Source organism: Phoca vitulina, unplaced genomic scaffold, assembly GCF_004348235.1.
Source record: "Phoca vitulina isolate PV1807 unplaced genomic scaffold, GSC_HSeal_1.0 scaffold4, whole genome shotgun sequence".
Taxonomy (NCBI): domain Eukaryota; kingdom Metazoa; phylum Chordata; class Mammalia; order Carnivora; family Phocidae; genus Phoca; species Phoca vitulina.
In genome coordinates, this window is record NW_022589707.1 from 65,565,213 (window position 1) to 65,576,713 (window position 11,501).

Sequence of the window (11,501 nt, forward strand, 5' to 3'; positions counted from 1 at the left end):
CATTTGTAAAAATAACCAAACAAAACCCAAAAATGCTGAATGATCATTTCTCCCAGCTCTAAAAAGTTTTTATTTCATTTCTTTTGAGAGAAACTGCCTTCTTCTGCTCCAGTAATTTAAAAAATATTAATGCTTCTACAAATAGTTATTAATAAGCTAAGAACTCTAATAGAAATTGATCTCTTCCCGGATGACAATCCAAGTCTCTGTAAGGAGGGGTAATAATGAAAGAAGAGTAAAAAAGAAAGGGAAGGGAGAAAATACACACACATACACACCAGGTTTACTTGTTTTGCTTTACTTGATATGTTGTAGACTATCTTGGCAATGGCTTGTTAAAAGTTACTTCCCATTTTTTTCTTTTTAACTGGTACTAGCCTACCTCATATAACCTTGCCACTGCCCCTACCCTTCGGCTCTCGTCCCCCCCCCCCCACTTTTTTACACTGAGTGAAGGAACAAGGAGAGCCGTCAGATACCAAATTCACCTACTTCTCAGTTGTGCTGTGTCTGGGAGAATGGCGGTAGAGTTGAGACCCCCTGTAGCCTTGCGAGTGGAGAGCTGCTGTTCCTGAAAGTCCTTCTTCTCCCCGTCAGATTGGAATACTTCCACAAAACTGATTAGGTCAATTCCCCTAGCATTCCGCTCCTCCTCATGAAAAGTGTTGTTGCTCCGCAGGTTACTACAGTGTAAATGTCACACAGTACTCAGAGAGCTCAACCTTATTCCCAAAGAAGAGGTCCCCAGTCAACTGGCCACTCCCAAGGAACTCTCCAAGGTTCCAGGATGTGGACGTAGGAGACAGGGTTCCTGACGCAGCCTGAGACTAGCAAAACCTCAACAGGAATTCCCATAGTGACCCCACGCCATCAAGTGAGAGGAGGCAGGGCAGGATTCCTCCATAGTATTCACGTTTTAGGGTTTGATCAATACTCTCTAGGGAGGAGCAATGGAACCCTAGCATGTTAACGACTTAGAGTTTCTAAACACCTCCGCCACCAGTGGAGATCCAGCCGAGGGTTCTGAAGTGAAATACCTCAACAGACCGACTTGGAAGAATTAATATTGTATTCATAATAAAGGTAAACTCAAAACCAGATACTTGTATATATATAAGGTAAAATATATAAGGTCTGCTCTTTCTCGATTCATTCCGACTCCATCACCAGCTTCCTATTTCATATGAAAACGAGGCTAATTTCTAATTTTAACAGCGTTTTCCTCCCCTCTAGGTGCAGGTTTTAAAATAGCAGCAAATTTAAACACGAGAGAATTTAGGCCTATATCAAGAACATCACTTGATAACAGGTATCTACATATAAGCCCAGTGCAAACAAAATGGTCATCAACTCCATTTTTTTTTTTTCCCCACTAAAAACGTTTCATTGCCTCCCAGACCTTCGTGGTCACACTTTCCGAAGAAGAGCGGCAAAACCTCGCTTACTCGGTTTAGAGAGACGCTCCGGGAGAAGCTCGCGCCACAAGTCCCCGGACAGGTTGGCTGACGACAGCCAACCCCTCCCTCAGGCGGCGCAGTTCTCGAAGGCATCAGCTCCGCGCCTGGAACCTCGGTCCCGCGGGTTCCGATAGTTTCCATTCCGGCCCCCATTTCCGCTCTTGCTGCCCCCAGTGCTCGTCCCTGTCCCCAGATCCCAACCCCCCCCCCCCCCCCACTTCCCAAAGCACAGACACCCGTCCGTACCTGCGCTTCCTCGTCCTCCGTCACCACCCCGACCACCGGGATGTGGCGAGTGCTCCTGGACCTGATCTTGCCTCCGGGTTCCTGGACCTCGGCCGTCGCACCGGCGCCCGCTGTCCACATGGCTGCAGCGGCGGAGTGAGGGATGGGAGGGAGGGTCCTTCTGTCCTACCCTGTTCCCGTTAGCTGCAGGACCCAAAGAGACCCCACCACCGAAAAGGGAAGGCCGCCTGAGAGCCGCTACAGTCGCGAAAAGCCCCGGGGGTCCGACAGTGGCCCCGGCCACCGCGACGCCAGCCGCATCACCCCGCCGCAGCCCACGGGCCGACTTTGGCTCTAGCGGGCTGGCCGGTTGTTAACAAGCCAGCGCGTTGCTAGGGGCGGGGCCGGGGCTGCAGAAGCGCCGGCTCTTACGGAAGCCCGGGGAGCCAAACTACCCCAAACCCTAATGGGTGTCTCCCCGCTCGCAGTGGCTGGGTTTGCTCGCGCGCGGGAAGGAGGAGGCAGTAGAAGACTTCGGTACGTAGTAGTGGAGTGTTACCTTGGCGTTACGTGTCTCAGTCTTGCTAGTTTGCGCTGGGCCTTCTTAAATCTCCCCTGCTAGAACCTCCAAACAAGCTCTCAAGGGCCTTCTTAAATCAATCATGAGTGGGTGGAGAAATGAGAGGTGGATGTCGGACACGAGAGTGATGGATGATGGATACATAGTGGTAGAAGCGGAGCAGTTTATCATCGCGGAGAAGTGACCAGTGTCACCGACATTCCCTGCCTTTTATCTCTTTTGTACTTTAGTGGCTCTACCAGACAGTTAAATAACAAACAAGGTATTGTACACAGTGTTACAGGCTTTTGAGTCAAATCATGGAATCTAGAGCAAATTAACACAAGGAAGCCCCACTTTCCCCATCTTTTCTCGTCAGTTTTTCACTTTTCTTACCAATAGGATTGCTGTGAGAGGGTAGAATGAGATGGTAGTTTTGTAAAGCGGTGCTTGGCATTTAATAAGTACCCAGGTAAATGGTCAGGATAATCTTTATCTTTATTACTGTGTTATCTATCCATCGTATCCTGAGTAATGACACAAGAAGGGTCAAGACTTTAATGGAAAGCTGCTCATGATAATCACCAGTATAAGTTAATCACCCCCAAAGCCGTGGCTATGAAAACTTATCTTAAAATCCTTTAAACCTTTCAGTCTTTTTTTTTTTTTAGCCTTCAGAAACTCTTCAAGATTTAAACGTGAATTTTTATATTGTCTATAAAGTTTATAGCCTTAAAAATTACATGTAACAAACTTCGTGAAAATAAATTTCACTTCACCTCCCAGCATTTCTCTCATTTGTAGAATGAGCTGGTTGGTCGGTGATTTCTAAGGTTCCTTAACCGGTTCAAACATCCGACATTTGACTGAATGACATTTCTGGTGATACAAATAAAAAGAAACAGAAAAACTAGATTGGGCATGGAAGCACTTGATGTAAATCATAGCCAAAGGAACCAAGCTTTTTTGAAAGAGAATTGAGCATTTCTAGTAACTATTTCCTCACTTATGTTCATTCTTCCACTTTCCTCATCCCAGGTTCCTTGAAACTGCCCTGAGGTCACCTACACTTGTGGTCAAGGTCTGTGGACACTTTCCTGTCCTCATCTTGCTGTACTTAATCTCTAGTATTTTACCCTATTGACCACTCTCCCGTTCTTGTAACTCCCTTGCCTCGACTTCAGCGTTCTTTTTTTCTTTTATCTTTACAGCTACTCATTGGTATTTTTAGAGCTCCTCTCAGACCTTACAACTAGAGGTGGGTTCAGTAGGTCTAAGGTTGCTATTACTCCAGGAGAGTGTAAAGGGTGTGTCAAGTGTATTAACGTCAGCTAAATTGCTGTTGCACATTCTGAGTATACCACATCAAAAGGAGAGACTGAAATCACTTGAATAAACACAATGGAATTCTGTGAGAATGGCACCCAAATATAGTATAGTAATGGAGAGCTGACAACTGAATGATTTGGTTATCCTTTGTGTGTTGAGCCTGGCATCTCAGAAGGAAAGATGCAGGGGAGGCACTGTGAAGAAAAATTTTCCACTTAAAGCAGAGCTTATTTGGGGGTTATCAACTGACTATTGTGTTTCAGCACAATAGGCTGATTCTGATAAGGGTCCATAAACCTCAGTGACTGGAAAGTCACACTCTCCTCATTGGACTTAATTGCACTTTCCTGACACACAAGCACAAGGATATTTACTTTACTTCAATTGTTTACAAACCTATATATTCATTCTGTCCTATATCCAGAGCACCAGTTTCCAATGCTTAATTAGCATAACTCCCATGAGCTTCCCCTTTCTAGCACTTAAAAACTCTTCTCCGTCTCAGTGAAATCAGTGAAATTCTTCATAGAAATGGGTTGCCTTACCTGGGAAGTTAAAAGATCCCAATTTTGTGGTTTTTTTGTTTTTTGTTTTTGTTTTTTGTTTTTTTAGCTCTAATGGTATTTGTTTTACTCTGTGAGAGGCAACCAGGTGAGAAGCAACCAACACTCCACATTCAAGCCATCTTGAATGAATTATTTGTTGTTTTACAAAGCTACCAAGCTTCTTCCTGCCTTACCTTTGCATATGTTGTACATGGGACTGTCTGCTGATGTTTAGCTCCCTATGAAACTCAGCTCATGTGACTTTGGGGGGGGGACCTTCTTTACATCCTCTGTTAGATGCCACTTTGTCATATGGTTTTGTACTCACCACATACTTAGTGGTATTTATTGACTCAGCTGCCCAACCCCTTCCTACTAGAGACTTTTGAAAGCAAGGAGAACCTCTTATCCAGATTTGCACCCCAAACCCTCAGCACAGTATCTAGAGTAGTGTTTCTCAAAATTTAGCATGCATCAGAATCATCTGGAAAGCTAATTAAAACCAACACCTGAGCCCCACCTCCAGAGTCAGCTTCAGTTAAGTCTGGGGTCCAAGGGTTTGCACGTGTAACAAGTTACTGGGTGATGTTTTGCTCCTGGTCTGGCGAATGGTACTCAGTAAATGTTTATTAAATTATAAATTCGTTTTTAAATTTGATTTGAAGCCAAATTAAAGCATTTCATAAGCTACCCAGAGTAAGGTAAACACTAAGTCCTTGTTACTCAAAATGGGGTCCTTGAACTACCTACATAGGCTTGGTGCTTGTTAGGGATGTGTAAGTTCTGGCCCCAGGAGAGACTGAGTGAAGCAGAATCTCCATTTTAACTAGATTGTCAGGTGATTAGTATGCACATTAAAATTGAGAAGCACTGGTCTAGTGTGTATGTGCTTGTGTTTTCATTAGTATTATTTTGGAGGTTTTTTTAAAGATTTTAATTATCTAGTTGAGAGAGAGACAGAGCATAAGTGGGGTTTAGAGGGAGAGGGAGAAGCACACTCTCCACCGAGTGGGGAGCCCTTCATGGGGCTCAGTCCCATGACCCAGAGATCATAACTTGAGCCAAAGGCAGATGCCCAACCGACTTAACTTTTTGGTAAGTGCACCAATTAAGGTTTTAAAAAGCTTTCAGTGGGGGCACCTGGGTGGCTCAGTTGGTTAAGTGACTCTTGGTTTTAGCTCGGGTCATGATCTTGTGGTTGTGGGATGGAGCTCCACGTCGGGCTTTGTGCTACTGTGGAGTCTGCTTCAGATTCTGTCTCCCTCTTCCTTTCTCTCTCTCACTTTCTCTCAAGTTCTCTCTCCCTCTTCCTCTCCCTCCCTCTCAAATGAATAAAATCTTAAAAAAAAAAAAAAGCCTTAAGTGTTTAAATTAGGTAGTGGATTTAAGTTTAATCATTATTCATGGAACCTTCTTTAATAACAGATTTCTGAAGGCTCTAAGTCAAGAGCACAGGACATTTTCCAGACACCAGAACACAAAAGGATGTAAAGGTAAAATGGCTACTGAAATGGTAAATTATTTCAACAAAAAGATAATAGTAAAGAAACATATGAGAATTAAAATTATAGAAATGCTTCACTCTGATAACAATTTTGTAGAATTTAACATCTTTGTTAAGTTAAAATTGCAATTTCTTGAAAGCTGTAGATTGAAGATTAGACATTTTAATATGTTGACGTATATACATTTATTTTTTATTTTATTTAAATTCAATTAGCCAACATATATTACATCATGAGTTCCAGATTTTTAACTTTTAAAATAAAGTATATTTTTAACATAAGTGTAATATTAAGAAATAACATTGTCCTTCTGATATTTTTTCTGATACTTGTTTGCACACTGCCTAATTAGCAATGTTTAGTAAAATTATAATTATGCATTAGTACAACTTAAGAATGTTTCTATTAAATATTTTAGATTACATATGAATTTTGTAGTCTCTAAACTCATGCCAGATGTTCCAAATGTTCAAGCAAATGTTATTCCTTTGTGAGTCAGAGTAATCTATTTTAAACAGAGAATTTTTATAGCACATAAGAAAATGTAATTAGAGTATAGTCTTAGTAGATTAGCTTTAGGGGAATTATGTAACAGGAAGAACACATATAAAGCTGGAATTTCATCTACTTTAGTGTTTTAAAAAATCTTTCAGGTTGATTGTTACAGAAACAAAGCCTAAGAGAGAAAGAAAAGTAATTGCTTCTTTCCAACAGAATCATTAGTTCAAATCTGGGAGTAAGAAGTACATGCAACAGAAAACAAACGTAAAAGAACAGCCACCTCTGAAGTCAACCATTCTAATAAAAAATGTACTAATAATCCAAATTGCAAGTGATTTTTTAAACAGGAATGTGGAGGAGCTATTCATGCTTAATGGAGGAACTAAATCAATGGTAATATGTAAATGAAACAAATTTATGGAGCATTTCTTACCTGATCAAGGCTTCAGTCCCACGACATAGGAATATTCCATGAAATGAAAATGCTCTCAAGCTTTTAAAACTAAAAACCATTGTATTTACATGGTGGGAGGTTAGAGGTAGTACCCCCAGGATAGAACCGTCTTTACTGTGGAGCAGGATTAAACAGATAAGTTTATTCCAATAACATCAATTATTCAAGGTCTATAACTGACTTGACCTGCTCTGATTCCATAGGTTCTATATTAATTTGCTAGGGGTGCCAAAATAAATACCACAGACTAGATGGCTTACACAACAGAAATTTTATTTCCTCACAATCTGGAGGCTAGAACTCCATGATTAAGATGTCCAAGATTGGTTTCATTCTTGAGGCCTCTCTCCTTGGCTTATAGATGGCCATTTTCTCCTTTTGTCGTAACATGGTCTTCCCTCTCTGTCTTTATCTCCTCTTCTTGTAAGGACGCCAGTCATCCTTGGATTAGGGCCTAGCCATATGAACTCATTTTAACTTAATTACCTCTTTAAAGGCCCTATGAATTAATATGAATTCTAGGGAGATATAATTCAGTCTGTAACAAATCCCAGCATACTTTGGTTTATAATATAAAGTCTTATAAAGAACAAATTAAAGAATATAATATGCTTAGTTAAGGCAACACTGGTATCCTTACCTGTAGGACATTATTTCTCACAGTGGTGATAAACGGCTATTCTGATTTAACAATCACTGTACATTTGAACAACGTGAATCTGCCCTTGGGAGATGTATCCACTGAGCTCTCAACCGATCTGAATTTTGAGCCTGAGTGCCTGACTTTGTCAAAATCATCATTTATGTCATGTTTCATTTTCTATTTGAAGAATCCACTACCAAAGTTAATTTGCCAGCCTAGGTTCCCTAGAGCCTACCATAAACAAATGACAAACATTTACCTGCTGCCACTTTAATGGGTGGCACTCTCTCTGGGAAGCAGGTCCGGAAAAGGTAGAAGTTGAGGCAGGCAAATATAGGTGTTACTGAGCTGGCCATAGCTTTGGAACAAATGCAGTTTAATTAACTGCTCAGTCTTTTATGATATTTTCATGGAGGCCTTAAGAATTACTGCACTAAGGAACAGCTTATTGGGGGGGGGGAAAGGAAGGGAGAATTTATGCACCAGCTCCCTCTTGTGCTACATCTCTTTGGTCAAAGATCACCCTCAGGTCGTGTTGCCAGATTTAGCAAACACAAACAAAAAAAGTCCCATGCAATATTTGTAATAGAATTACATAAAAAATTATTCATTGTTTGTCTGCATTTCATAATAACTGAGTGTCCTGTATTTTACCTGGCAACCCTACTCTCAGGACATTAACACCCATGCATTCCTGGCAGCTGCGGGGGAAGCTAGAGCTTCCCCAGATCCCGTGCACAGGCACCAATGTCCGTTTCTCCTCAACACAGTGTGGCGATGGTGGTGATGGTGGCCAGCAGGCAAGGCAAAAGATAGAGACAATGATGGGGAGGGGTGTGGGCAGGAGGATGCAGGCACAGCCGCATGAAGGTAGGGTGATAAATAACATAATTTTCTCTAAAGATGAGTCAACATTCATTATCTCATTAGTATCTGTAGAATCATCCTGCATTAGACACTGGGAATATACTAGTGAATAAGATACAGTTTTTTGCTATCAGGGAGCTTAGAAAATATAGCTTGACTATTATATGTTGAGCCCTGGTTTAAAGATACTTAATGAATGCTAGTAAAATGAAATAAAATTTTTTAAAGTTTTTATTTTTAAGTACTCTCTGAACCCAATGTGGGGCTCAAGCTTACAATCCCGAGATTAAGAGTTGCATGCTCCACGGACTAAGCCAGCCAGGTGCCCCTGAAATAATTTTTTTTTTTTTAAGATTTTATTTATTTATTTGAGAGAGAGAATGAGAGAGAGAGAGAGAGCACATGAGAGGGGGGAGGGTCAGAGGGAGAAGCAGACTCCCTGCTGAGCAGGGAGCCCGATGTGGGACTCGATCCCGGGACTTCAGGATCATGACCTGAGCTGAAGGCAGTCGCTCAACCAACTGAGCCACCCAGGCGCCCTGAAATAATTTGTAAAATACTACCTCATTCGGTGGATATTTTCCTAAATGACTATCTTGGCAAAAACCAACAAAGAAAACCTCCAAAACCCCGAAACTATTACATGTATTGCTTTCTAGATACTTCTACAAAGAAATAGATGGTCTCCATCAAATATTGAAATTATTATTCAGTAAGAAAGAAAAATCCATTTGAATATAACATTTCAAAAAAGAAGTTAAAACACATTAAATAACACTTTTTATTTAGATGTTCATAAGGCATATCTATGAGAATGATATAAAAACATGGCATGTAATAGCAATATTTTGGAGATTACAGAGTTTTAACAAATACCCATTACACAGTTATAAAGAAGATGGTATTTTTCCAAGCAGATACAAAATATCTAATGAAAGATCAAGGCAAGAAAATGAGTATAATTAACAGTGGAAAATCAATTCTAATGTGAATCGCACATTATCCTTTAAAAACTTTTAAAGGTAAGATTTACTGCAATCTACTTCATTCAAACAGTGTTAAACAGTATCACGACAAAGAACTGAAGGCCAGAATGGATTTGTTTTGACTTCATATAAAGAAACCCAAATATACAGCAGGTCAAATATAGGAAAAGGGAGTCGAATAGTGAAGGAGTCAAGATCTTTCCAGTTTCTAACTGGCATTCCTTAAGGTGTGGCCTTGGTCCTCTTGGACATTTGCCAGGCCTCCTGTTGTATCCACAATTCCGGCAGCAAGATGGAGGAATGAGATAAAGAACACATGCTGCTTTTCTTTGAAGAGACTTCTAAGAAGTTACTCATACGTCCCCCTACATCTCACTGGCCAACCCTCAGTCCCATTGGGACACCTAACTGCAAGGGCAGTTGAGTAATGTGATGGGCAGCAGCTTTTAAAGAAGTAGGGTAACCAGACATTGGGAGACAACTTCCAGTTCCTCTGCAGGCTGGATACCTGCAAAGCTATGAAGGACCTTCAAGGAAAATCTTAAGAGGATACTTCCTTGAAGCTGGCAATTTGAAAATCATACAAAAGCACCTGTTTTGGTGATTTAATTTAGCCTATCCAGCCACTGGGAGAATCCTATATGTATAGCCTGCCCTAATTTTGGATGACTGCATGATGGAAGGCCAATGATTTGGAAAATTAAAAAAACATCAGTATGTATGTGTCTTAGGCTGAACTAAATATTGTTTTGGACAGAATCTCTGAATATTAGCACTTTATAATTTTCTTGCATTAAAAAAATTGAAGAACCCATTCATTCCTGTAAAATTTACTGTTCAAAGGTAAGAACAGACTGTGTTTCCACGAAAATCAGTACAGGTTCATTTAGAGCAATTACATATACTGAATATTTACCAGAATTTGTTTTACTGACTTATGAACAATTGAGGGTAGAGCATCTATCTCCTTTTCATGACAACACATCACAAGTAGAAATCGTAACACGACTGAGGCATGTTATACTATGTGTAGCAATACTTTACATCAGGAATTCACAAAATAATTTCAACACCAAATTTTAGGCTGTTTGAATACTTATTTCAAAACAGAGATTCTATAGACTGACACAGGTTCAATGTTTAAAGTATTCCTAAAGAAATAGTTATGAGTTACATTTATGGGTACTTTATTTAAAATATAAGAAACCTGACATTTCACAAATAAACCTCTATTTGGGGGCAAAACTCTTCGTACAGAATTTATTATGAAACAGTTTAATGGCAAACGGCAATTAAAAACAATTAAAATTTTATCATATTATGTAAGAGATAAACAATACAAAAATCGGATATGATATATTCTTGAAGCCCTTTTACACAAATAATTTTCATAATTTGTAAGTATGAATATACCTTAAATTACTATTATCAAATTAATTTTGAAAGTAAAATTCCTTAATCAAGTCAAGATTAGGCTAATTTATAAGAAATTAATCAGGTAGCTTAATACTGGAGCTCACTAGCCAATCCTGTATGTAGCACAAAATAATTATCTCCAATAAATACCTATAAATATAATTTCTTCATACTTTAAAATATTTTAAAATTTAAATAAAAATCTCTACATGTAGACAATCTGGGCTAAATTTCCATATATGCTTTGAAAAATATATGTTAGCATGAATATAATCTTATTTAAACATGGTTTTAAATATTCTTAATAGAGGAGACATATGAAATCTGCACACAAACGCTAAATAGCATGATTCAGCCCATGATTATTTTCCTCTTAGGAAAAAATTACTTAGTTTTTTTGCATAGGATTAAGACTGGGTATATTTTCTACATTCTTATAATTTTCTCAGGGGCACTTCTCAAAATACACATCAGGAAACAAACTGCACTACTTGAAAGTTCCCACCACTTTCTCATACCTAGCAAGAGCAGAATTCAGTCCTACTTCTGAGGCCAGAGTAATGACTTAAAAAAAAGTGATTATGAGAAATAATAAGTAAGAAAAATAATCTGGTAGAAAATGGTAAAATAAAGCAATTAAAAGTCAATTAAATAAACAAAAGTCAATATCTCTGTATTTTTAGAAAGGCTTTTAAACATTTAGAATTATAATGAATATATTACATTTATTCTAAAACTTCAAAATTATTTCATCTTTGTAGTACTAAAAAGGAGATATTATCATTTGAAACAAAAGCTACATCCTATATACATTTTCATAAATTTTGTTTTTATTTTCACATTTTCAAAGGCCCCATTTATCTGTAGTAGTGATAATGTTATTTATATTATTGGCTACTTAATATACACATGCAACAATATAATTCAATAGTCATCTAACTTTTAAGAATATTTCATTGTATTTTTACATTAACTGGTGAAAGCATGGTCTTGAGAGTGAAACTTGAGGAGCAA

The 11,501-nt window shown here is 39.0% G+C and overlaps 1 protein-coding gene and 1 long non-coding RNA gene across 2 annotated transcripts in view; one reads left to right on the plus strand and one right to left on the minus strand.

Moving 5' to 3' along the window:
* The window catches only part of CFAP69 (cilia and flagella associated protein 69), a 56,309-nt gene extending 54,404 nt beyond the window's left edge, over positions 1–1,905 (minus strand). The window contains exon 1 of the mRNA XM_032402220.1: positions 1,704–1,905. Coding sequence (XP_032258111.1) covers positions 1,704–1,823 — 120 coding nt within the window. The 5' untranslated portion in view covers positions 1,824–1,905. The remainder of the gene's footprint in view (positions 1–1,703) is intronic.
* A 231-nt stretch (positions 1,906–2,136) lies between these two features.
* The window catches only part of LOC116631064, a 63,366-nt gene continuing 54,001 nt past the window's right edge, over positions 2,137–11,501 (plus strand). The window contains exons 1-2 of the long non-coding RNA XR_004299072.1: positions 2,137–2,219; positions 5,541–5,608. This is a non-coding gene — a long non-coding RNA (uncharacterized LOC116631064). The remainder of the gene's footprint in view (positions 2,220–5,540; positions 5,609–11,501) is intronic.